Here is a 27,359-nt window from a genome sequence, read left to right on the forward strand (position 1 = left end):
TTCTCGGGAAATTAGTTTAATAAGCACAATTCCAGTGAGGCCTGGCTGTGGCCAAAGCTGCGCTAAACAGATGGGACCAGAGCCAAGGGCACTTCCTGCCACCTGGGACCACACGCCAGTCTCCCCACACTATCTCCACCACACAGTCAGGAGAGCCAAGCGGAGACTGCCGTGCGGCCTGGCCCCCAAGCTGCCCAGCTCCACCTCTGGCCTTTGCTGGTCTCAGCCTGAGAAGTGGGCATTGGGTGCCCACTCGCTGGCTGGATGCTGGGCTGGTTCATGGGTGGTGGGGTCAGGGCATACCCTCTGGGGATGTCCCTAACCCCTCAGGACCAGAGGCTGCACCAAGCAGCGGAGCACAGCCAGGGCTAGAGTCAGCTACACCCTTTGTTGGGATGACAGCTCTCCTCAGAGGGCCTCCTAGGGACACTCCAGGCACTGTGGGTGGCAGTGGGAGCCCTGGCTCCCTCATTAGACCACATGCCAGTCTGGCCTGGTCAGGGAGGCCCAGCCTCAGGCCTTGTCACACATAGTCCAGAATCTCTGTCTCCATCTCATTCTCACTGCCGTCCGATGGCTTGAAATCCTCCTCCTCCTCCTCTTCTTCCTCCTCATCCTCCTCCTCATCTTCCCCAGACTCGTAGGTCAGCTGCTCTTTCCCGCCGTCAGCCTTGGCTGAGCTGGAAAAGAGAGCTGGGGCCCAGGGGGTGGGGAACACAAGGCCATGGGTGTCCCATACAGGCTCTGGGGAGGCTGTTTCTACTATAAGGTTCTGAGATTTGAGCTCTGAAGAAGCTGGTGGGGAAGCATGGGGTGGAGGCTCCCCCGGGAAGCTGTAATTTAACGAGCACCCAGAGAAACACTACATAGGGGAGCCATAGGCAGCTTCAAGGGCCTGGGGACCCCTGAGAGTGAACACACCACTTTCCCTGGGAAAGGGTCTATACCCTTGATTAGATTCCAAAAGGGGGCTGAGTCTGGGTTCCAAGCAGACCAAGAACCCCTGCTCCAGTCAGATCTGGGGGGCGTGAATGGGTGCAGGATGCCCCCTCTCTAAGCCTGGGAGGAATCCCCTGAGAGGGAGACCTCTTATGACTCTCCCCAGCCTCGTCAGATCCACGGCCCAGCAGGTGCCGCCCCCCTCCCTTACCCTGTAGCTGGCCCTCGCCCCCTGCCAGGGCTGCCTGTTTCCAGGAAGAGGCTGAGCCACATGGAGCAGAAGACAGAGGCAGAGCTTGCGCATGCACGGCTGAAGACGTGGGCCGGTGTGAGGGTGGCAGGTGGAGGCCTAGCGGCAGTGCTGCGCTGTGCACCCTTCCCCTCTGGGCTTGCCTCCTGCCCTAGACCCCAAGGCTGAGGGCCTCACCTGAGGCAGCCTCTGTGGACAGTCGGGGTGATGCCGGCTCCTGGGCTGGACTCTGGCTCACATTGCCCACCTCCCACCAGGGCCAGGGGTAAGATGATGCCACCTGGGTGCAATTTCTCAGGGATAGGTCCCCTGAAGGACACCTGCTGCCTCTGAGGGGATCCCCAGGCATCCTGGCCCCCCTTTACCCTGAGCGGCTCTCACCAGGCCTCTTGGAGCGGATGGTCTGCCGGATCATGAGGGACATAGTGTCCCTGAGCTCGTCACTGGTCTTGGGGAGACACCAGCCATCCCGTTCCGTGCAGGAATGTTCTGCCCCATCATTGCGGTGGATGATCTTCTGCAGCCTGGGGGTGGGGAAGAGGGGTGGGACGTAAGTCCCAGGGTGGGGTCTCTGCTAAGAGATGCCAGTGTTGGTTTTTGGCAGAGGCAGTACTGAGAAAAGCAGTCCCGAGTGAAGTCTACAGAGGTACTGGAGACAAGGCTGTGTGTTTCCAGCTAGGGCCCTAAACCTGCGTGGTCCCTGGACCCTCACCCACACTTGAAGCGCGGCGTGTACCCTGGCACATGCTTCCGGTGAGCCATGGCTTTCGGCAGATTTCAACGTGTATTTGGCATGTTCCCATCTTCTCCCACCCAGTGCCCTTCCCCTGCAATTCTTTAAACATCACGAAGAACAAGTTGATAAAAGGGTTCTGGGATCTGATGGGTCCTGGGATTAGGAACAAGCTTATGGGCCTTCATGTGGACAGTGGAAGAGAGGCAAGGACAGAACAGCAAGAACCGTCTCCACGCAGCTCAGAGCCGAGGCTTTTTACAGGGAACCGCCTGTGAGGGCCACTGGCACAGCAGGGCTCCCGGCAGCACCAAACTCCCAGACGGGCGAGTCTTCTTGCGGGAGATTAAGGCCGACGTGAAGTGGAAGAGTTGTGAACACTTTGGTCCTCTGGTCCCACAGGCCCCCCCAACTGTCTCAGCACCCCCCCAATACGTACTCTTCCACATTCAAGTCGCATAACTGGTAGAACATCTGCCGATAGGGTGGCAGAGCCCCTTCCCGGAAGATGTAGACGGAGTCCTGGTGAAAAAGGGGGAGAGAGACAGGAAAGGTCAGCCAGAGCTCTGGGGGGTGCCAGCACTGGAGACTCCATGTAGACTCCCATGGGGTCTCTCCAGGGAGCTGGCTGGTCACCAGGACCAGGCTTGGCAGACAGGCCAGAGGGTCAGGGAGCAGTTGAGGAAAAAGCAAGGTCCAACTCCCTGGGAGGCTCTGGGAGAGTTAGAGGAGCACCCAGGCCCTCCCAGAGTCGCTGGAAACAGTGAGCCTGCCTGCACAGCAGGCATGGCGCCCACGGCATGGGGCTGGCACTAGCCGTTCGTCATGCTCTGCGTTCTGTACCTTCTTGCACTCTGACTTCATTCCTCACCCACTGGTGCTAAACTGTCATCCTGTGTCCCCCTGTGGGCTGCCCTGACATCTTTTCAGGAAAAAGCAGGGCTCAGCAAGTGTTTCCTCTCTCCCTACCCAGCTAGGTAGTTCTAGAGGTAAGGACAATGGCCTCACAGGAGAGGCCTCGAGGAGAAGGCAGGCCGCACAGGCTGTGACATGGTCACCCTTGACTGGGAAGACAGCAAAGGTCTGAAAAGCCTGGGGAGCAGGCAGGGCCCCCAGATGCTGGGGGACAGTGAGTCCCTCACGTCACCTGTCTCTGCTGCACTCGTCTCTGCCACCCACTCCCTTGGCAGGTGATTCCACCAAAGGGGATGAGCCTTTCTCGGCCTCCTCCAGGACTGTGGAGCGGCTTGCAGGAGCCTGAATGTGGGGACAGCTCTGGACACTGCCAACCCCCCTCAGGCAACCCCCATTGGGCAACCGCAGTAACAGAAACATGAGCCGATGAGGCTCCTGCCACAGCTGCGGCCCACATGGCCTGCTCTGGCCCTGTCCTGCGTGCGCCCGATTCCAATCATTCCAGCGGTGGTCACATGGCTCAGCAGGGGCCCAGGCTCCCAAAGGGCTCAAGGACAGCCACACGCAGCTGCTAGTGCCAGGCTTCCCTGAGACTTGTCACCGCCTCTTTGCCCCATGTCCCCAACACCCACAGCCCCCAGGGCTTTGCACGGAGTTCTTGCCCTCAGTGTCTAAAGGCTGCCCCAAAAGCAGGCACGGTGCCAAGGCCCTGCAGGGCAGAGCTGCCCCAATCACAGCCCCCTGGGTGTCGCCCACAGGGTGCTCGGACCTGAGGGGAGGTCCTCCTGTCCACTCGCGGCCTCCGCTGGGAGCCACCCCCTCCCGGGGCTCAGGGCGCCCACCTTGAGCTTGTACTTGCTGGAGGCTGCTTTCCGAGCACCGCTCGTCCCCGATGGGCCTAGGCCCTGCTTCAGGTCATGCATGGTGACAAGCTGGCTGGCTGCGTGGGGACAACAGTAGAGCCTTGGCACATGCAGGGTGGGGAGGAGGTGTCTCTCCCAACCACCCTGGCCTGCCCTCCTGCCTGCCCTCCCCCTCCTAGGGGAGGAATGGCCGGCAGAGCCCTGGAGTGACCCCCAAGAAGCACCTCCCCGTCTGGGTCCAGGTGCCCCAACTTCCTTGGCAAATACTCCTGACCCACAGAGGGCACCTGGCACACTCACGCGTCTTCTTGACAGTGATGGGGAGGCTGTAGTTGTAGGTGCTGCGCTTTGCTTTGACTGGCAAGTCGCTGGGGGCGTAACCTGCAGGCAAGTCAGGAGGGCGGGCACAGGGCCTGTCAGCAAACCGCACTGGCTTCACACTGGAGATGCGACTTGGGTCCATGGGGCCAGCTCCCAAGAGGGCACCCCAGGCTGCCAAGCATGCCACTGTGTCACCAACGAATCCCAGGGCTTCCCAGGCCGGGTGGGCACTGAGCTCTCACACATGCCTGGCCTGCGTCACAGGACCAGAGGGCACCTGCAGTCACTCAGTGAGGGACATGGTTCAGAAACCGCGCGGTCCCTGGTGGGGCTAGCACGGAGCTGCGACTTTTGTTTCCATGCATTCTGCATCCAAAGGAGTCTCAGCAAGGGGACAAAAAGATTTTTTATTCTCCCCAAATGAAAAGATTTTTCCTACGAAAGGGAATGCCAGAAACTGAAAGGCGTATCGAGAGAAAGGCAGGAACCAAAGCTTTCGGGAGTTTTTACCGTGTTTCATTCCACAACGGATTCGGAAATCAAGGACTTGATAAATCTTGGCGTCTGGGTTTTTTCGGGGGTCATACCCAAATCGAATCCATAGGCTGCGCCAGGGGCCTGTTATCTGGAGACAGAAAAGGTGGGAATGTGAGGCGAGGTGAAGGCCCCAGTCCCTGGGCGGGGCAGAGCCATCACCGAGGCAGCAGAAGAGCTCAGGAGCTGGGGACAGGGCTGTCCTGTCAGGAGCTGGGGACAGGGTTCTGGATGCCCAGCTCTGCTCTGCCATGTGCAGCCCCTGTCGCTTTGGTGAGGGTACTTGGCCTTTCCAAACCTTGGCCTCCCTGTCAGATGGAGGGAACAGGAACACCCTTTCCTATGGGTTCTTTTTTGTTGTTGTTTTGAGACAGGGTCCCACTCCGTTCCCAGGCTGGGTGCAGTGGCACAATCATCGCTCACTGCAGCCTCGATCTCCTGGGCTCAAGTGATCCCCCTACCTCAGCCTCCCAAGTAGCTGGGACTACAGGCACGAGCCACCACAATTGGCTAATTTTTAATTTTTTTTTGTAGAGATAGGGGCTCACTATGCTGCCCAGGCTGGCCTTGAACTCCTGGATGCAAGCGATTCTCCCACTTCAGCCTCCCAAAGTACCGGGATTTTAGGAGTGAGCCATTGTGCCTGGCTTCCCATGGTTCTTGAGAGGATTAAATGAGATAATGCCTGTGGAGCCTTTACCATGGTTCCTGGCACGTATTAAGTGCCCAATGTTACTAGTGGCCTAATCAATGAGATGTCTTCCAACCCCAAAGGGTGCTTTTGAAGTGCATATGTCTAAAAAGCCATTGCTGGCTGGGCATGGTGGCTCACACCTATAATCCCAGCACTTTGGGAGGCCAAGGCTGGTGGATCACTTGAGGTTAGAAGTTTGAGACCAGCCTGCCTGGCTGGTGGCGAAATCCCATCTCTACTAAAAATCAAATAAATAAATAAATAAATAAATAAATAAATAAATAAATGAGTTGGGCATGGTGGCGCGTGCCTGTAGTCACAGCTACATGGGAAGCTGAGGCAGGAGAATCGCTTGAACCCTGGAAGCGGAGGCTGCAGTGACCCAAGATCCCACCAGTGCACTCCAGCCTGGGAGACAAGAGTGAAACTCCATCTCAAAAAAGAATAAAAAATAAAATAAAATGGTAAAAACTAAAAAGCCAATGCCAAGCAGCACAGGTGCTCTCCTGAGCCAGGAGCCCCACGCGGTGGGGACGCCTTTCTTGTGCCCTACTGCCTGCTGCAGACCCTCGCGGTCACGCTCACACTGGCCTCCCCTAATGTTGTGTGTGTCCCCGCAGTGGGGAAGGATCCCTTTCCCATCCACATCTTTGGGAACCTCATGACACCCATCCTTACGTGCTTACGGATCAAAGATGGATCTGCCTCCCACTGAACGCCGCAGGTGGGAGGACTTGACTCGGGGCTGCTGTGGTCAGGGGCTGGGCTCTGTAGCTCAGCAAGCTATGGGGAGCAGCCTGGACTCAGGGACCTGAAACTTTCCTAGCTGGCTTTAATAAGCTGTCTTAGGGATGGTAGGATTGGGGGGAAGAAGGATAGGGTGCCAGGACAGGGGAGGTACTAGGTTAGGGGTGGGGCAGGAAGGATGGGGTCCAGGCCAGGGGTGGCTAGGAAGGATGGGCCAGGATGGGGGCCAGGATAGGGGCTGGCTGCTCTTGCTGTGGCTCTAAGACATCATCACATCAGGGATCAGGGAGCACACGGGTTGGAACCAAGGCAGGTGGGCGGGCTTGACACTTACCATGTAATAGGCTATGAAGGGAAGCAAGACCTTGAGTTTATCTGGGTGGACACTAATGTTGGCCTTGACAGCGTTCCGGGACCAGATGGGACGGATGTCAAACAGCTGGGGAGGCCAAGGGCAGAGGCTGAGATGAGCACCAGTAACTTCCACCCTTCTGCCCTGGACTCCCAGCATGGTCTGGACCCCAGCGGCCCCTCCAGAGAGGAGCTGGTGGAGGGCAGGGGCTGGACACACAGGGCATGGCCCTAGGTCCCATTGCACTCACTCATCCCTTCCCTCGGAAGCCTGGGCTCCACACCCAGCCTGTGCCAAGTGCAGTTGTGGGGCTGGGGCCCTGAAATGACCACAAGGGACATGGTCACTGTCCTCATACAGCCCACAGTGCAGCACGGAGCAGGCTCAGGGGAGACATGCTAGAGTCCCAGGGTCCCGACGCTGCCCCAATCTAGAGAACAGGTACCCGAAGTGGGACATTGTCAGGGTTGAAGGGGACAGCCTGGCCTGGGGAGGACTGTAAAGGTTGGTGTGGCCAGAGTGTAGAGGGCTGGAGGGCCAGGGCAGTGGGCCTCACAAGCCAGTTGAGGAATGTGGGCTGTGCCCAGAGGACAATGAGGAGCCACTGACAGTGCCCCAGTTAAATCAACAAGAAATCAACTGATATCCACACGGTCTCTTTCAGAAAGACCTCCCATAGGCGCACTGGGTAAGGGAACAGCCAGGATTGGATGGCAGTAGTGTGGCCTCACTGTGAACCTGCTGTTCATGCCTATGGGGATGCAGGCCTCCAAAGCACCTACAAGCCCAGGGAAGGCGGGTCGCCTGGCAGCGTGGTTCCAGCTCTAATGGTAAAAAAGTGCTGGGTCCAGCACACTAGGCGCCCCATTGGGTTTGCTGCAATGAATGACTGGATGAATAAGAGCTCAGTGGATCCCAGAACTCCACGTTTAGGTCACGTTGGAACAGTGCACACATATTTTCCTTGAGAACTCTAAGAAACATGTTCAACCTTGGGAATGTGGAACTTATACCGCCACAGCCTTTAGACATGACATCTGAAGGTGGAAATTTCCCATAGACTAAGGAATGGGTTTTGAAAAGGTCAGTGCAGCTAACCCACAGCCAGGGACAGGGAGCAGCTGGGTAAACACAAGCGGCCCACACAGAGGCTGGGGCCACCAGGCTGGGTGCAGCGTGGGACTCGCCTTCCTCAGCTCCTCCTCCACCTTCCGGTCCACAGGGTTGGTGCAGACTCTCCTCCACGTCTGGGCTGCAGCCTCCAGTGGCTGCTTGGGCACCTCCTCATCCTCAAAGTTGACAAAGATGGCATTGTGGGGGCGCCGGGCCCTGCTCAGGCCAATCAGGTTCTCACCCGAGATGGGGGGGTTGTTGTAGCCTTCCCTGGGGGCAGAGAGCACAGGTGAGAACAGGAGCACAAAGACCATCCCAGGCATCTGCCAGGCTGGACCAGGCAGGGAGCCCAGGTGCCCGGCAAGGTCCACAGCCACCATATGTGCCTCTCCCTGGACATCTGTGCTGGGAAGGACCCCAGAGCCAGCTGCTTAGGGAACCTGTATTCACAGAGGAAGAGATGCAGCCACAACTGCCTGTGATGACTCAGAGAAGCCCAGGGCCTGAGGCTCTCAAGCTGGGGAAAGGCCAAAAGGTTCTAGAGGGTGGAGTGCAGAAAAGGGCACCCGCCACAGGGCTGGTGGTCTCACAAGTGCAGAGTCAGGCGCAGCACTGTCCAGCCAGTGAAAAACTGGACCGAGTCTAATGTCCAGCAGCTGGCAATGGTGAAATCACTCAAGGCACAGCTGCATGAGAGAACACGACCCGCTGTGAAAACAGGGACAAGAGCTGCACTCACTGACATCTGCTTATATGCAATGCACTTATTTAACCCTCAAACTAATCCTACAGAGAAGGGACCATTTTCTGATAAAGCAGCTGAAGCCACAAGGACTGGGAAACTTGCCCAGAGACGGAGCTTCCAGGAAGGAGCTGGGACTCCCATCTAGGAGTCTGGCTGGGAACATCCCACCACACATCTGTCCTGCCTCCGAATGCAGCAGGCCTCTGGCTCAGAAGCATCTCCACCACATGTAGGCGAACGAACAAAGGATCTCACCAAATGGCGTCGCCATAAAACACAGGGCTGAAAGCCAAGGATTCCATTTGTCCAAACACAAAATGTCCAACACCAAGAGGGAACCCCAGTGTCAACTATGGACACTGGGTGACGATGTGTCAGTGTGGGCTCATCCACTGTAACAAGTGCCCCACTCTTCGGAGATGTTGATCATGGGGGAGGCTGTGGGGGGGGAGGGGAGCTAGGGGGCATATGAGAAATCGCTGTGCCTTCTTATTTTGCTGTGTATCTAAAATTGCTCTAAAAAAATAAAATCTTAAGGCAGGGTACAGTGGCTCACACCTGTAATCCCAGCACTTTGGGAGGCTGAGGCGGGCGGATCACCTGAGGTCAGGAGTTCAAAACCAGCCTGACCAACATGGAGAAACCCCATCTCACTAAAAATACAAAAATTAGCTGGGTGTGGTAGTGCATGCCTGTAATCCCAGCTACTCGGGAGGCTGAGGCAGGAGAATCGCTTGAGCCCAGGAGGTGGAGGTTGCAGTGAGCCAAGATTGCTCCATCGCACTCCAGCCTGGACAACAAGAACAAAACTCCATCTCAAAAATAAATAAAGTCTTAAAACACACACACACACACACACACACACACACACACACACATATATCAGAGATTCTAAAATTGTCTCTGTGTGTTGGCACAGAACATCCTTAGACAGGTTTTCCTCAAAATATTTGTAGTGGTCACCTCTTTAAGGTTAGACATCAAACTTACACGAAAGCAGGGAAGCCAGTGTAATGAACCCCGTGAGCCCGCTATCAGTGTCGACAACGATCACCAAGTGGTTAATTTCCTTTCCTCTGAACCTCCACACACCCCACTATTTTGAAGTATAACCCATTATTTTAAAGTATGTCCTGGACATCATAGAATTCATTCGGGTGATGGTCACCTTTAAAATGTGTTTCCATTTTACCGTAGTTTTCTACATGAGTACATACCATCGGCACACATATAAAAAGGAACAGCAATTTCACCAGATGCAACAAAACTAGAAAAATGGGATAAAGTCTGGGCCTTCTTTTTAAAGTGCCTGCATTAACAACCACACAGGACAGGTGAGCACTATCCCGTTTTCAAAGATGCCCCCAAGGAAAGCTGGCCGGGCACCTTCAGAGCAGCCCCCCTGTGCCTGACCCTGCAGGGAGGGGCCTCGGCTGCACCCCCAGCCCACTCCCCGTGACAGCCTCAGGCTGTGGTCTGCGTCAACATGATTCTAAGCAGGTGGGGAACTGCTGGCAGGGGTCCAAGGGTGCTGACGGCTAAGTCAACAGGAACACCTTGGAGAGTCCCCGAAGGAGCAGCAGGGACCCACCATCCTCCAGTTAGGAGGACCCCGTCAGCCCAGCCCAGCAGCCTCTGCTTCCCCACCTGGTTTGTGGGACACTCAACCACCCCAGGAAGGGGCTGAGGAGCTGGTGGTGAGGCCTCCTCCCTGCCAGTCCTCACACACCCAGCAAGGTCAGCAGGGCAGGAGAATCGATAGCATCCCTGGGAGAAAAGACAGGTTCATTCCATGTGTTGGAAACCGATAAACCACATGGGGAGGAAGGGGGCCTCGGGACTGGGGCAGCTGGCCCACCTCCCTCATTTTACCCCAGCAGCTTGAGAACAGCTGCCCACTGGCCCACAGGACAGAGCAAGGACTTAGATGCTGCCATCTAGTGGCAGGGTGGCAGTGCACACAGCGCTGTTTTCTTTTCTCTATTTTTGTTTCTGACAAGAGTATGCTGCTTGTGGTGGGGAAAAAAAAGGTTTTGTTTTTTGAAACAGGGTCCCACTCTGTCACCCAAGTTGCAGTGAGGTGGTGCAACCATAGCTCACTGCAGCACTGACCTCCCAGGCTCAGGCCATTCTCCATCTCAGCCTCTCAAGTAGCTGGGCCCACAAGCACACATGCCACCACGCTCAAGTAATTTTTAAACATTTTTTTGTAGACACAGGTCTCACTATATTGTCCAATCTGTTCTCAAACTTCTGGCCTCAAGCAATCCTCCCACCCTGACTTCTCAAAGGCATGAGCCAATAAGTAACTTTAAAAAATAGGCTGGGTGAGGTGGCTCACATCTGTAATCTCAGCTCTTTGGGAAGCCAAGGCGGGCAGATCACCGAGGTCAGGAGTTTGAGAGCAGCCTGGCCAACATGGTGAAACCCCGTCTCTACCAAAAAAAACAAAAATTAGCTGGGTGTGGTTGCGCATGCCTGTAATTACAGCTACTTGGGAGGCTGAGGCAGGAGAATCGCTTGAATCCAGGAGGCAGAGGTTGTAGTGAGCTGAGATCGCACCATTGCACTCCAGCCTGGGGGACGAGAGGGAAATTCTGTCTTTTTTTTTTTTGAGACGGAGTTTCGCTCTTGTTAACCCAGGCTGGAGTGCAATGGCGCGATCTCGGCTCACCGCAACCTCCGCCTCCTGGGTTCAGGCAATTCTCCTGCCTCAGCCTCCTGAGTAGCTGGGATTACAGGCACACGCCACCATGCCCAGCTAATTTTTTGTATTTTTAGTAGAGACGGGGTTTCACCATGTTGACCAGGCTGGTCTCGATCTCTTGACCTCGTGATCCACCCGCCTCGGCCTCCCAAAGTGCTGGGATTACAGGCTTGAGCCACCGCGCCCGGCGGAAATTCTGTCTTAAGAAAAAAAAGAAAAAAGGGATCATGTCATCCACCTGCTTCAAACTCTACAATGAGTACAATAGACTTACAGAAAATTGTATCATTCTATATGCAAGAGTTTTCTGCAGGGAGGCAAAGTGACTTGATTCTTTTTAGTTACACGTTTCTGCAATTTGTTTTACTTTTCTAATGGGTACAATTTACTCTAACAATCACAAAAAAAAGGGGCGTTACAGATTAAACAGACTAGGGGACAGCAACCAAAGCAACTTGTGTGGCCCGTGTCTGGCTCCTGAGTGGCTTTTGAGAGAATCGGGAAAACCTGAAGAAGGACTGGGTGTGGGTGGCATGGGGAGCACTGCTAACTCTGCTGGGTAAGAGACTGGTATTGCAGGGATTGTGGGTCTGTCTGAAACACTAGTCTTCCCAGTGGAAGATGTGCACTGCTTGTTTCTGAAGGCAGCACTGTGCCGCCGGAGGTGGAGAGGTCAGAATGTTGCCCACTGGATGCTCATGATGGGTACGCAGGGGGCTACTAAACAATTCGATTCTCACCACTCTGAGGTGTGCCTGAACCTTTCCGCAATGCTTCTCTGAAGGTAGAGAAGAACATAGCCTCTCCTGAGGAGGAAACCTAAGCCCTGGTCTTCACTCCCCGCCCCCACTCCCTGGCTCAACTGCTCTGGTGTATAGCAGCCTCCCTCGCCTTCCTCTGCATGCGCCAATCCTCTGGTTGGGTCCCCAGATCTTCACCTGGCTGGCTCTCAGTTCCAGATGTCTGCTCCTCTGAGGGCCCTCGCTGCCACCTGTTGCCCTGGCCCACTGTCTTCCACTACGGCCCACTCCCATGATCTCCTTAAGGCACACAGCTATATACTCACGCTCCATCTAGCTCTCACTGCCTGCACTGCGCACCAGCTGCTGTGCTGTCCGGGTCCTCCATGGACACCAGGCTTCAGGGAGTGCCCTGGGCCACCACAGGCGCTCGGCCAGGATGTGTTAAAGGAAATCCGCAATGAGGAATGAGAAAGTCCTCCCACCCCTTCTGAGCTCAAAGTCTTCCAGACTTTTCTAGGCTTCTGTTATCACACCACCATTTATTTTTATTCCACAGAATCTAGTCTTACGCCTGCCTTTGTCATAGAGCAAGGGAGCCACCCGGATATGGGTCCCATCAGTCCACAGAGTCCACTCTCTTCTTTTTGTTTCGTGTTTTGTTTTCTGAGGCAGGGTGTTGCTGTGTCACCCAGGCTGGAGTGCAGTGGTGTGATCATACTCACTGCAGCCTCAAAATCCTGGGCTCAACCAATCTTTCCACCTCAGTGTCCCCAGTAGGTAGGGTTACAGGTGCATGCCACCATGCCCAGCTAACGTTTTTAGTTTTTTTGTAGAGACGGAGTCTTGCTGTGTTACCCAGGCTGGTCTCAAAGTTTTGGCCTCAAGTGATCCTCCCACCTTGGCCTCTCAAATCACTGGAATTATAGGTGTAAGCAACTACACTAGGCCCAAGCCCGTTCTCTTGAGGGCTGCATTTTTGGAAGCTTAAAACATGCTATGGAACAATTCTTCAACAAACATCATCACCTGGGCCAGTTCTGAAAGCCCTTTTCGGGCCAGGGGCTGTGTCACGCCTGTAATCCCAGCACTTTGGGAGACTGAGGCGTGTGGATCACTGGAGGCCAGGAGTTCGAGACCAGCCTGGCCAACATGGTAAGCCTCATCTCTACCAAAAATACAAAAGTTAGCTGGACGTACTGGCAGGCACCTTTAGTCCCAGCTGCTCAGGAGGCTGAGGCAGGAGAACTGCTCGAACCCGGGAGGCAGGGGTTGCAGTGAGCCGAGATCACGCCACTGCACTCCAGCCCGGGTGAGAGTGAGACTCTCTCTAAAAAAAAAAACGAAGTCCTTTCTGCTTTGCTCATCTGTTTGTGGTAATCCTGCTCCCCTAAATCTGGGCCCACGGATACCTGCTCAGTGCCTCTCACAGCCAGGCTCCATTCTGAGCACCGGGGCTATGACAGAGACCAAAGCAGGCCAAGGCACTACTTCTGGGAAGCATACTTTATTAAAATGGCAAGCTTTTTTTTCATGTTGTCTTTTTGTGTGTAATTTTAGAAAGTAGAGCACACACAAATCAGGACAGCGTGGCACTGGGCCATGAGCAAAGCCTGCAGAGCGGGAGAGACCAGGGCAGTGCTGCCCATGGGACCTGGCGCTGACCCCACATCTCGGCTTCCTTGTGTGCATGATGGGGTGTCAGGAACCCTGGGGAATTGCTCCCAGGCTGGGGTGAGACACACTCACTGTGCTGCCGCACAGGGACGTGGAATAATTGGCGGTGAAGCTGGTCAATACTATTCATCCCCAGTTGGGTATTTTCAAACTCGTTTTCATAGTATTCAATCTTGGATTTTATATAAAGGAAATCCCATTCTTTCATGTCAGTGGGTAGCATTTACAACATTTGACAAGGCCCAGGCCTGCCTTTCCAACAGCCCCTGGGGTCTTTAATTATGCCAAGAAGGTCTAAGTTAAAGAAGTCATGTCATCTGAATCGCATATGGGCTTGGGAGGACTGTGCACACGGGCGGTGTGGTGGTGGGTGGTGGGTGGTGGCAGTGGGTGCACTGTGAGTCACATCCATGTGGCCTTTCATAGCTCTCAGTGAAGGAGAAACCCACTACTGATGAGAGAGTGAGTGCGTGCCTGACCTCAGGAGAGGCACTGTGCTCCAGAGGGGACACAGACTATCACCAAGAACAGAGCAGGCGAGAGCTGTGTCACAGATGCCTTGAGAAGGATGGCACTGGGCAATGGGCAGGATCAGGGGTTCTCTGAAGCGACCTCCAGCTGCATGGGGCAGACCAGGAAAAGGCAAACAGCTGGGATGAAGTGGGGCAAAGGCTTGGCAGGTGAGTGTGGCAAAGAGAGCAGGGCAGGGGAAGGACAGTGATAAAGAGGCTGTGAAATGTTTGCCAGGGACAGGGACGGTCAGGCCATGAGGAGCAAAGGAGGTAGGAAAGAGGCCGGGCACGCTGGCTCATGCCTGTAATCCCAGCACTTTGGGAGGCCGAGGTGGGCAGATCACGCGGTCAGGAGTTCAAGACCAGAGTGGCCAATCTGGTGAAACTCCATCTCGTCTAAAAAATATAAAAATTAGCTGGGCTTGGAGGCTCGTGCCTCTAATCCCAGCTACTTGCCAGGCTGAGGTAGGAGAATTGCTTGAACCAGAACCTAGGAAACGAAGGGTGCAGTGAGCCAAGATCGTGCCCCTATACTCCAGCCTGGGCTACAGAGAGAGACTCCATCTCAAAATAAAAAAAAAAAAAAAAGTCTCCCACCGCCCCCGCTGTGGGTCTTGGCAGTTCGGGCGGCGGGAGGAGTGGTAGCGGCCAGGCAGCCCAGCTTCGCAAAGGCTTTCGGCGCGCCGCGGCCCGCAGGCACCCGGCACGTGCCTCCCCGCCGCCAGGATGCCCAAAAGGAAGGTCAGCTCCGCCGAAGGGGCCGCCAAGGAAGAGCCCAAGAGGAGATCCTCGCGGTTGTCAGCGAAACCTCCTGCAAAAGTGGAAGCGTAGCCGAAAAAGGCAGCAGCGAAGGATAAATCTTCAGACAAAAAAGTGCAAACAAAAGGGAAAAGGGGAGCAAAGGGAAAACAGGCTGAAGAGGCTAACCAAGAAACTAAAGAAGGTTTACCTGCAGAAAACAGGAAAACGAAAACTGAGGACAGTCCAGCCTCTGATGAAGCAGGAGAGAAAGAGGCCAAGTCTGATGAATCCCGTGTACCACGTCTTATCAGTGGTCCCGTCTCCCTTCTTGTACAATCCAGAGGAATATTTTTATCAACTGTTCTGTAAATGCAACTTTTTTAGTAGCTCTAGAAACATTTTTAAGAAGGAGGGAATCCCACCTCATCCCATTTCTTTAAGTGTAAATGCTTTTTTTTTAAGAGGTGAAATCATTTTCTGGTTGTTTATTTTTTGGTACAACCAGAAAATAGTGTGGGATATTGAATTATGGGAGGCTTTGACTGTCTCGGGTGTCAGCTTAACATTCCATAGATGGGGGTTAGTTTTTATATCCTATAATACAAAGCATATTAAATGGCAATATGGAGTCAGTCCTGCATTTAATGTCTTGAACATTTTAAATTACTTCTATTCCCATGTTGTTTTTTAGTAGAATTGTTTCCTAAAGAAAACCACTCTGATCGTGGCTCTCCCTGTCAGAATTGTGTGCACTCTGTAACATCTTTGGTGTGGTAGTCCTCTTTTCTTAATGACTTTGTTACTGTGCTGTGAACGATTAAAAATTTGAATATGTAGTGTACATGCTATTCAGTTGTGAATTGTTGGGACGTATGTAACAGCTTATCAACATGTGAAGATACAGGTACTTGATAGCCTCTTTTTTTTTTTTTTTTTTGAGACGGAGTTTTGCTCTTGTTACCCAGGCTGGAGTGCAATGGCGCAATCTTGGCTCACCGCAACCTCCACCTCCCGGGTTCAGGCAATTCTCCTGCCTCAGCCTCCTGAAGCTGGAATTACAGGCACATGCCACCATGCCCAGCTAATTTTGTGTGTGTGTGTGTGTGTGTTTTTAGTAGAGACGGGGTTTCACCATGTTGACCAGGATGGTCTCGATCTCTTGACCTTGTGATCCACCCGCCTCGGCCTCCCAAAGTGCTGGGATTACAGGCTTGAGCGATAGCCTCTTACAGAAAATTTGCATCTAAATTTTAAGCTGGAAAGTCACTGGAATAACTTTAAAGAAGAATTACAATACATGGCTTTTCAGATTTTTGTTACATATGTTAAGAATTGCATACAAATTGAAATGTCTGTACTGATCCTCAAGCAATAAAATCTCAATTATGAAACAGAAGAAAAAAAAAGGAGGTAGGAAAGAGCTGGGGTCAGAGTGGGACGTTCACAGGTGGCTTGCTTGGGTAGTGTCATTACTGGTGACAGCAAGGTTCAGAGAGTGGCCGGTCACCAGTGACCAGGGGGTTAAACCAAAGGACGTTTCTCAGCAGGAACTCACATGTGCCACAGTTGAGTTCTCCGCACTGTAAGAGTCCTCAGGAGTGAGGCCGACCTGGCAATCCACAGGCCACCGCTTACTAAGGCCCTGTTCTGTGCTCGGCCCTGTGCTGAGAACTGCACATGCTGTTTAAATTCAATCCCAGTTCCTCTGCTGGGTAGGTACTACTGTCATCCCATTTTCTTTCTTTTTTTATTTTAGAGACAGTCTCGCTCTGTCACTCAGGCTGGAGTGAGTGCAGTGGTGCGATCTCAGCTCACTGCAACCTCTGTCTCTCAGGTTCAAGCTATTCTCCTGCCTCGGCCTCCTGAGTAGCTGGAATTATAGGCGTGCACCACCAGCATGAACTACCGGGCCCAGCCCATCCCATTTTCAGGATGGAGAACTGAGGCCACCTGGAGGGGGACTTACCGGTGCTGGGTCTCTGGTCGGTAGAAGTAGTCCACCGGGGCGTCCAGCCGGGAGAAGATGGGTGGGGGGATGTACAGTGGCAGCTCCTGGTGGAAGAAGGACTCTTTCTCGGGCCGGAGCATCAGTACCTTGTCATACATTGACGTATGCTTGCCGCCTGCTTCCGTATGCACGGCCAAGTACTGGAAGTCAGACATCCCTAGAAAAAGAGGCGGCCAGATGGCGGATGAGTCCAGGGTTACCCGTTCAGGAATGGGTAGCTGCCACACACTGACAGTCACATCTGCTTAGGGAGGTGCTGAGTGGGCCATGTGGTAGAGGCTGCAGGGTGAGGGTGGCAAGGAAACACACCCTTCCCAAATGCTTCTGCAAAGTTGGCTCAATGCAGTCTAAGTCACTTACATACAAATTATTTTGGGGAGGTGGGGAGCTACATAATAGGTGAAGATGGAATTCAGGTCAGTGCTTCTTAAATGTATGTTACTTTCAACTGTAGTAACTGCAATTATGTTTGCACCAACCTAATAATATGACATGAATCACCCGGGATCTTGCTAAATGTAGGTTCTGAGATGGTGCATTTCTACCAAGCTCCCAGGTGAGCCTGAGGCTGCCAGTCTGGAGACACACACTGGGCAGCAAGGTGCTGGTTTAATTCAATAAAAACACGACGTGTCAAGTTTTATCAATCACTTTGGAAACCTTGTCCCAGAAAGAACAGCCCTCTTCGGTGAATGCCATGACCCAGAAGAATGACTGCAATTCGAAATGGCCAACCTACTGGAACCAGGTCCTGCTTCTCCTTCGTTTCGCTTTCTTCTTCCCCTCTTTTCTCCTTCTAGTCCTCTTTTCCTTTCTCAATCTTTACACTCTTCAGATTCTGCCTAAAACTGTAGCTGTAATTCAGCTATTTCTAAGGCTTGTTAGTAATAGGCCAGGCACCTCCCGTGGGCCAGAGCCTGGTCCATTCACAGGCACTGGCTCCCGGAATTTTCACAAAGCCCTAAGGAATGCAGCCTCTGCAGCCCACACTGCACAGACAAGGAAACTGAGGCTGAGGGAATACAAGCCACCTTCCAAAGGAACTGGCAGGGCTCAGGCAGGCACAATGCCAAAGTCTGTGTCTTTCTCATGCCCATCTCCCTCCCTTGCCTTACTGCCACCTCGCTGGGGTTCCTGGTAGGTGGCAAACCTGAGTGAGGGCTCCACGAGGGACCTTCAACCTGCTAAGAGTTCAAAGGGGCATGAGGTCCCAAGGAGCTTCGGGAGCTAGGAGGGCAAGACCAACAGCAGCCCAGACCAAGAGAAGATTCAAAACACTGTGGAGGGGTAAAGACTGAAGGTCTACTGGCCAGATTTGGTCCCATACAATGGTTTTATTAAAAATTAGGAGATTTCTAGTTTAAGAACGCTGAAGATTGGGCAGCAATGAACCCAGAGTCTCTGGGGAACTACTGGCTGGAGGGAAGAAAGGCTGCCTCCTGGATGGGGCCTGTGCTCTGCTGTGTCCCGGCAGCCCCTGCCCTCATGCCTGGGCCCCCCTGACTGGTACAGATGACCCACACAGCTCCTGCAGGCAGCTGGGATAACGAACCCTGAAATAACCAGATGCTACAAGAGTAGATTTCAGTTACCCTGAAATTTGTAAATGGTGGAGATGATGCCAAGGATCTCCATGTCAAATGTGACCTCGGGGTGGGCCTCAGTGCTCAGCACCCCTTTCTGCCGCCTTGTTCTCTTCCTGATGCGGAGCAGCAGGCTGCTGGTACTGAAGCGGTTGGCGCACACTGGGTGGCAGTATGGGTCCTTGGGCCGGAAGTACAGCTCCAGCCTCTTGGTGGGGTCCGCGTAGATCTGTGGCAAGGCCGAAGGAGACAGAGTGAAGCAATGACGAGCAAGCAGCCAGTGAGGAGCTGCTCCTCTCTCCACAAAACCCGATGGTGACCCAGGAAGGGCCAAGAGGCTCACATTTCATTCTGGGTTCTTAATTCCCCAAAGGCTCATTTTTTAAAACCCATGTAGCTTAGTTTGTAGCCAGTGGAGAAAATGGGAATCGTGTCTTTCCTTCTAAGAGGTTGTAAAGTTGGAGATGACAACTGCCCATTAAGTAAATGCCATCATCCATCAAGTCCCTGCTCAGTGTGGGGCATCAGGTGATTCTTCTGGTAATATTCGAGGGTGGTACTATCACCCTTGTCTTGGACGTCACTCAGCTTGGTGTGGGGTGGAGCGGCTTGTCTAGGGCTACCTCCTTTAACTACCATCCACCATAAAAGGTCTCGGTATTCAGTCCCATATGCAGATGGTCTGAGGTCCAAATGAGATTAAATCAATCAGTAATACCCATTTGGGTTCCGACTTGCTGTCACCTATAGCCTTCCAAGCACAGGACACTGAATACCAACACCCTTTTGGGTCCCTCTTCTTAAAAACCCTGAGAATAGTATCTATGTCATATGATTGTTATGATGATTAAATATGTATCAAGCACAGAGCTTGGTGCCTAACTTCTCTCGTGGTAGACATTCAATATGTGCCACCTACATGTGAATGAATGCTTGCTGCATGCTGGGTCACAGCAAGCATCGGATGTGTGCATCTGAAAGCACCAACAACGTGAAATGGGACAAGATCACCTACATACTTGTGAGCTGGCTCCCAACACCCAGAACAGGGTCTGACACTTTGGAAGTGGTCAGGAACTATCTAGGGAGGGAATGAAGAAGGCTTTGTGCTCAGGAATCTCCTCCTCATGAAGCACACGCCTCTGAGTCCTGATGGGGTGGGAATGAACCCAAAGGTGCACCTGGCACAGGGGAGGGCTCAAGAAACATGAGAAGAGTGAATGGGTGATGAAAGTCCCTTCCCGAAGCGCTCACACTGTAGTTGGGTACAGATAATCCCTGGGGTTAGCAAGAGTAAGGATTCTGTCAAAGCCAAAAGTCAAGTGAATAAATAATATAAAAGAAGGAAACATGATTAACTGGGGCTGTACTGGTGGCCGGTGCTTAACAAATTTAGGGCTTTTCCATATTCATAAAGGATGAGAAAGCAGCAGGTAAAGGGCTCAGACTCTAGAGTAAGTCATGAGTTCAAATCCCCTTATACCATGTAGGAGATGTCTGGCCTGAACTTTCTTGTGTCCTTATCTGAAAAATGTGAATAAAAATGGCATCTAACTCACTAGATTGTTGTAAAGATTCAATCATGCATTTGACAAGTAATTACAGAACCTGGCACTGTTATAGATGTTAGAAACAGAGAACCGGGCCTGGCATGGTGGCTCACACCTGTATTCCAGCACTTTGAGAAGCCAAGGCGGATGGATTGAGCCCAGGAGTTCAAGACCAGCCTGGGCAACAAAGGGAGACCTCCTCTCCACAAATAATACGAAAACTAGCTGGGCATGGTGGTGCATGCCTATAGTCCCAGCTACCTAGGCGGGTGAGGTGAGAACATGACCTGAGACCAGGAGGTTGAGGTTGCACTGAGCCATGATTAGCTCCACTGTACCCCAGCCTCGGTGACAGAATGAGACCCTGACTCAAAATAAATAAATAAAAATAAAGAAATACAGACGTGAACAAGAGAAGTCCCTACTCTCACGGAGTTGATAGGGCCAAGGGGCCAAGAGCAACAATACAATTTTTTTTTCCCTTTTTTTCTTAAATGTTTTGTTATTTATAAGCCGTTGTCAAAAGACAGTAACTATTTTAAAACATTTTCACATTGGAATTAACAGGATGAGGAGTAACTGGCAGTGGCCACTTTAGTTAGGGCGATGAGGGAAAACTTCTGTAAAGAAGAGACGTTTCCAGCTCTGGTAGGTGTAAATAACTTACACAGAGCATCCTCCAGCTGCTCCACTTGCTGCGTGACCTTGAACAAGCGACATCCCTTCCCTTGTAAAATACAGACATTGACAGTTCCTACCTGGTAGGGTTCTAAGGAGGATGGACTGTAAGTAAGGCACCTAGAGCCGTAGGCGGCACAGAATAAGATGACAACTATCACTACCTCTAATCCTAATAACCTAACAGTCTCTCCCTCTCAGGTAAGTCAAGAGAGCTTCATCTTCTCGTGCCTCAGTTTTCCACTCCGTGTAATGAGGATGAGGCAGCGCAACACACCCTGTGAGGCTGCAAAGTTGCGTTCCTGGCACCAGCGCCAAGACTGTGGCTCACTTTTGGGGATGGAATGAAAAAAAAAGCCCCTAGGGGATGGGCGCAGTGGCTCAAGCCTGTAATCCCATCAATTTGGGAGGCCTTGGAGAGCGGATCACCTGAGGTCAGGAGTTCGAGATCAGCCTGGCCAACAATCGGGCAAAACCCCGATTCTACTAAAAAAGACAAAAAATAGCCGGGTATGGTGGCGGGTGCCTGTAATCCCAGCTACTCGGGAGGCTGAGGGAGGAGAAAAGCTTGAACCCGGGAGGCGGAGATTTCAGTGAGCCGAGATCGCGCCACTGCACGCCAGTCTGGGCGACAGAAGACTCCATCTCAAAAAAAAAAAAAAAAAAGAAAAAGCCCCTAGGGGTCTCCCTCACAGTCCCTTCCCCTCTGTTCCCTGGGTAAAAAAAAAACGAACCGTTCCCAATTACAGATAGCAAAGCCTTGCCCACTGGCCGCCCAGAGTCTGCCACACGCTCCGTTGCCAAGGAAACCGCACATCCCAGGTCCATCCGCTCCTTCGGCCGCCGTCAGGCGACTCCGTCTCCCTCCCGGTGTCCCGGAGATGCCCAGCCTCTTACCCGGGAGACGCCTTCCTCACCGCCCAGAGTCGGCAGCATCTTAGCCACGTCACGCACCACGCCCGGATACTCCACGCACACCATGCGTCGCTCCCGCCGCAGCTCCACGGGGACGGCGGGCCCCAGCCCCGGATCGGCCGCCTCCGCCGCCATCCCTGCGCGTTTAGGCCAGGCCCGCTACGGTTCGTCCCACAAAGGGCTCCCAGAGGCGTCGGCTCAATGGTTCCGCGAAGAAATCGTTCCGGGCTCCCTCCCGGCTCGCGTCTCCCTAACTCCCGGGCTCTGCAAGACTCGAGGGCCTCCGGGGAGCAAATGGCCGATGGCAGGCCCCATGGCTTCTGGGGAAACGATCGCCAAGTCCTCGACTTTTTATTTAAAAACAAGCGGCTTAGCCCACGGGGCGGGGCAAGCACCAGTCTCTCCCACTAGCCATCGAGGGACCCGGAGGATAATAAGACACCACCTTCCCTCGACTTCAGCCAATGTGAATCCGAAGGCCGAGCGAGGTTTTTTTTGTTTGTTTTTGTTTTTTAGCCAATGAGAAGTCCGGAGGAAGCTAGGTCCCACGTTCTCCAATTTCATTTTTTTTTTTCATCAGACTTTTTTATTTACAACAATATTTAACAGTCTTTATGGGCTTAAATGTAGCAGATTATCACCTGTGCATCAAGCATTACACTTCATTCCTTTCAGATGTGCTTCATCCTCACTCAGGCTGCTTGCCACCCTCCGATTTCTGGTTCAGGCTACTCTTGCTACTCTTCACTATGTAGCTAAAGCAGGCAAGGGTCTCTTTTTCATTCACAGGTATGTTCCTGAAGTGTCGACCCACAGTCTATGTGTGTGGGAGGAGAGGGGGCCAATTTCATTTTTTTTTTTTTTTTTTTTTGAGACGGAGTTTCGCTCTTGTTACCCAGGCTGGAGTGCAATGGCGCGATCTCGGCTCACCGCAACCTCCGCCTCCTGGGTTCAGGCGATTCTCCTGCCTCAGCCTCCCAAGAAGCTGGGACTACAGGCACGCACCACCACGCCCAGCTAATTTTTGTATTTTTAGTAGAGACGGAGTTTCACCTTGTTGACGAGGATGGTCTCGATCTATTGACCTCGTAATCCACCCGCCTTGGCCTCGCAAAGTGCTGGGATTATAGGCGTGAGCCACCGAAACCGGCCCATTTCATTCTTTTTAGCCAATAAAGAACCAGAATTTGACTACGTCCCCGCCCTTTTCCGGGTATTCCACCCAGTGACAGCTCGGGGGCGGGTAAGAGGCAGACTTCCGGCCCACCTGCTCAGGTGGGAAACGGTCCCGGCCGAGAATTGACTTCCGGGTCGGGGTGCGCCTGGGTGTCTGTCGGTGTTGGCGCTTCTTTCTCCGAAGCGTCTGCGTCCGTCTCCGGACGAGGTGTCTAACCGCACCTGTCGGGGGCCGCGGGGAGCCGGAGGTGGAAAAGGCGAGCGCGAGGGAACTGTGCTGTCAGCGCTCGCCTCGCTTCCACACGGAAAGCCCGGAAGCGCCGGCTCGCGGCCGGACTCCGGCATCCGGCGTTCGTGTGTTAGGCAGGCAGACATGAAGCGCTTACTGTGTGCTGGGCCCTACTCAGTTCCCAAGCGGGAGAACAGCATGGAGTACGCGTCTGTGCGGGAGGCGCCCAGGGCAGCTACGAAGCCCCGCATTGAGGCGCGCGGCCCCTCCAACAGGGAGGAGATGAGATCCGAGGTCAGAGACCCGCACCCACCGAAAGGGTGGGCCGGTCGGGCTGGCTGCTTCCCGGTGCCGCGGAGGGCCCTTGAACGTTTTTTGTCGTTGTTGTGAGCCGGAGTCTCGCTTCGTCGCCAGGCTGGAGTGCAGGGGCGCGATCTCGGCTCACTGCAACCTCCGCCTCCCGAGTTCAAGCGATTCTCCGGCCTCAGCCTCCTGAGTAGCTGGAATTACAGGCACGCGCCACCATGCCCAGCTAATTTTTTGTATTTTTAGTAGAGACGGGGTTTCACTATGTTAACCGGGATGGTCTCGATCTCTTGACCTCGTGATCCACCCGCCTCGGCCTCCCAAAGTGCTGGGATTACAGGCTTGAGCCACCGCGCCCGGCCCTGAAGTTATTTTTTTTAAGCCAGGATCTCCCTCTGTCACCCAGGCTGGAGTGGTGGTGCGATCATGGCTCACTGCAGCCCAGAACTCCTGGGCTCAAGTGATCTTCCTGCCTCAGCCTCCTGAGTAGCTAGGACTGCAGGCATGCACCACCATGCCTGACTAATTTTGTATTTGTGTGTATGTGTATTTGTGTGTGATGACAGGGTCTCACTGTGTTGGGTATAGTGATTTCTTTGCTTGCTCTCTCTCTCTCTCTCTCTCTCTCTCCCTCTCTCTCTCCCTCCTTCCCTCTCTTTCTTTCTTTTCTTTCCTTTCTTTCTTTCTTTTCTTTCCTTTCTTTCTTCTTTTTGTCTCATTCTGTCTCCGGGCTGTAGTGCAGTGGCGCAATCTGGGCTCACTGCAACCTCCAACTCCCTGGTTCAAGTGATTCTCCTGCCTCAGCCTCCCAGGTAAATGGGATTATAGGCCTGCCACCATGCCCAGCTAATTTTTGTGTTTTTAGTAGAGATGGAGTTTCACCATGTTGGCCAGGATGGTCTCAATCTCCTGACCGTGATCGGCCTGCCTCAGCCTCCCAAAGTGCTGGGATGACAGATGTGAGCCACCGTGCTGGGCATCAGAAGAGTACCTGATTGCTTTCGATGGATTTAAGAAGGCAAAATAAATGGCTGTAAAGCCTACTGAATACATTACAAAGTGTAACCTCATTGTGAAATATATTGTATTGGAAGACTTGGTCAGGAGCCCCAAAGCTTTGAAAGAACGCCCCCTGAGTACAGTGGGGAATCAACCCCCAGCAGATGATGGGTGAGACAGAAGAACCACATGTTTCCACAGGGAGCTGCACTCCAGGACCTGGTGGCCCCTGACATGCCCTCTCCAGCTGGCACCTGCCCTTTCTGCCACCAAAGAGGATTCTCTGTAAGGAGGCCAGGATGATTTTCCAGAATTTTCCATGCCTTGAGATGAAATTTCCTTTCAAACTTCTTGTGTCACACCTGTAATCCCAGAACTTCGGGAGGCCAGGGTGGGCAGATCACCTGAGGTTTGGGAGTTTGAGACCAGCCTGACCAACATGGAGAAACCCCATCTTTACTAAAAATACAAAAATTAGCCAGGTGTGGTGGCACATGCCTGTAATCCCCAGCTACTTGGGAAGCTGATGCAGGAGAGTTGCTTGAACCCAGAAGGTGGAGGTTGCGGTGAGCCAAGATTGTGCCATTGTACTCCAGCCTGGGCAGCAAGAGTGAAACTGTCTCAAAAAAAAAAAAAAACAAACAAAAAACTACGTATTTTGTCCTCATTCCATGTCCACCAGTCAATCTTCTGATGGTTTCATTTTCCAGAAAGGAGAATCTGAATAACATGTATATTTTAACCTTGCCTGCAATTGTAAATCAATAAATCGATGTATTTACATCAGATCCCTATGAGTTTGGTGCACGTAAGACAGTCCTGAAGATGTGGTCACTACCGGTAGAGCTGGCCGATAAAATATTGAACACATAGCTAAATTTAAATTCGTGCAATATTTGAGGCACATGTATATGAAATATGTGTTATCTGAGATTCATATTTAGCTAGGTGATTTTTAATTTGCTAAATATGGCGCCCCCACCACTGGGTATGGAAGGGACTGAGTTTCTAAACTTGCAAAGCTGATTCCAAACCACCTGGAACCTTAGTGAGCCCACCCCGCAATCCAATGACCCTCCAGTTTGTCTGCTCTATTGTTTCTCCTCCCGAAGCAAGAATGATCTTTCTAGAATGAGGTCACAGTCTATTCCCACCTCCAGTGACTCCCCACCATCCCTGTCCCACCACCTGGCTAACTGCTCCTTTCCTTTAGGTTGTTGCCTTAGACTTCCCTTTGCCTGGTGAATCTTCCCTCACCCCAAAAGACTAGTGTGGTGCTATCCTCTGTGCCTGTGGCCCCAAACTCACTCCATCATGGAGGCAGAAGCACTGTTATTTCTTCCTTTTTTCTTCTCCACTTGAGTGGCAACTCCCTGACGACAGGGACCATGGCTGTCTTGTTCCCCACTGTCTTCCCTCTGTCGCCACTGCCTTGCATGGGCCTGAGCACACAGCAGGTGCTTAGGAAATATTTATTGAACAACTGAATGAGGCCACTTGTATTTGAGCTTTCAATCGAGCTCCAGATCAGGGCATGGTCGTGGGGACACTAAATCAAGGCTCATCAGATAGGTAGTGTCCCCTACTGCACAGGAACTGAGGCGAGGGGCTGGGTATGAGGAGAAGATGAGGGACCAACCCCAAGGCATCAGGCGAAGCTGTTTGAGATTAAACTTGGTCCTGCCTGAGACCCAAAGCAGGAGGTCAGAGGCAGGAGCAGTAAGGCCAGGCTGGGAGCAGAGACAGGCCAAGAAAGATCAGGAACCCAGTTAAGAAGTAGCTTGGGCTGGGAATAATGGTTCATGCCTGATGCCTGTAATCCCAGCATGTTGGGAAGCCAAGGCAGGTGGATCACTTGAGGTCAGGTTAGAGACCTGCCTGCTCAACATTGCAAAACCCTGTCTGTACCCCAAATTAGCCGAGTGTGGTGACACATGCCTGTAATCCCAGCTACTCAGGAGACCGGGGCAGGAGATTGCAGTGAGCAGAGAGTGTTCCACTGCACTCCAGCGTAGGTGACAGAGTGAGACTCCGTCTCAAAAAAAAAAAAAGTACTGACCATCACTAGGGGCACATGGTGTAAATGTCACAGCCCAGCCTGGGTGGCTCAATTGCAGCAAGTATTGTTCTATGAACTGAGTGTTGTCCCCACCCACTTTCCAAATTATACGTGAAAACCCTAACTGCCCTGAGCTGGTATTAGCAGTTGCTGCCTTGGGAGGTGATTAGGTCATGAGGATGGGGCCCTCATGGTGGGTTTAGTGCCCTCATAAAGGAGACAAGAGTGTGTACTCACTTCATTCTGCTGTGTGAGGTCACAGCAAGAAGGTGATTACCTGCCGGCCAGGAAGAGGGCCCTGGCCAGACCCTGTGTTTGCCCACACACCTTGACCTGGGACTTCTCAGCCTCCAGAACTTCGAGAAATAAATTTCCATTGTTGAAGCCCCTCAGTCTATGACATTTTTTATTCTAATAGCCTGAACTACAGCTGGTCACTTTACAGCAGCCACCCAGACATCCATTTACCAAATGCTCCCTGCATTGTGGTGGATTCTGTGCTCGGCTCAGATGATGCAGCGGAGAGGACCGCCAGCCTCCACCCTCACAGAGCTCACATTTGATTCACAAATAAAAGAAGTCCACACCTAATGTAATACCAGGTAATGAGGGCTTCCAGGAAAAGCAAAACCCAGAGCATTTTAACCATTTCCCTGCAGTCAGCCCTGCTGGCTCCAGCTGCTGCCTCCAGACCCCAGGAAGTCATAGAGGGAGGTCTCAACTAGGTCCACACAGGCTCACATCCTCCCTGGGCAGCAGGGGCCCGAGGTGTGGAAGTTAGAAGTGGCCAGCACCCCCACGCCCTGCCACCTACAGCCCCAGCTCAAGCACAAAGGACAATGCCAGACCCATCGCTCAGTTGCCCCAGCGTCCAGTTGAAGCCAGCCCCTGCTCCTTGATGATAGACCGGGGGAACAGCACACAGCTGTCCTGTCTGCTGAGGTGACCCAAGGCAAAAAAGGGACTACTGGCTGATTGACAGGGCCGAATCCCATGGGGTGGGGGGCCTGACACTCTGGCCACCTCACAACCCTGACACCTGACTTCTGTCTGAGGCCTTGAATACTTAATATTGTCTGGGGAGCCCCTTCTGTGAAGAGGCCATGCGTGGGGGGATACTGATCCTCTACTAACCGAAGACAAAGAGGGCTTTGAAAAATCTTTCCTTTGTGGCCAGGCATACTGGCTCATGCCTGTAAGCCCAGCACTTTGGAAGGACGAGAAGGGCAAATCATTGATCACTGGAGGCCAGCAGTTCGAGACCAGCCTGGCC

The 27,359-nt window shown here is 52.9% G+C and overlaps 1 protein-coding gene and 1 pseudogene across 1 annotated transcript; one reads left to right on the top strand and one right to left on the bottom strand.

The window, feature by feature from the left end:
• On the bottom strand, positions 1–21,763 carry GTF3C5 (general transcription factor IIIC subunit 5). Its single transcript, XM_003935906.4, has 11 exons — positions 21,300–21,763; positions 18,184–18,403; positions 16,550–16,748; positions 7,536–7,731; positions 6,331–6,435; positions 4,532–4,646; positions 4,001–4,081; positions 3,680–3,777; positions 2,362–2,444; positions 1,571–1,713; positions 1–693 (listed from the first exon to the last, which is right to left on the bottom strand). Exons 1-11 carry the CDS (start codon positions 21,450–21,452, stop codon positions 524–526), a joined length of 1,563 nt encoding a protein of 520 aa, XP_003935955.1. The 5' UTR covers positions 21,453–21,763; the 3' UTR covers positions 1–523.
• On the top strand, positions 14,569–16,169 carry LOC120360669 (non-histone chromosomal protein HMG-14 pseudogene; annotated as a pseudogene).
• Positions 21,764–27,359: the final 5,596 nt, after the last annotated feature.

Source organism: Saimiri boliviensis, chromosome 2 (assembly GCF_048565385.1).
Source record: "Saimiri boliviensis isolate mSaiBol1 chromosome 2, mSaiBol1.pri, whole genome shotgun sequence".
Lineage (NCBI taxonomy): Eukaryota > Metazoa > Chordata > Mammalia > Primates > Cebidae > Saimiri > Saimiri boliviensis.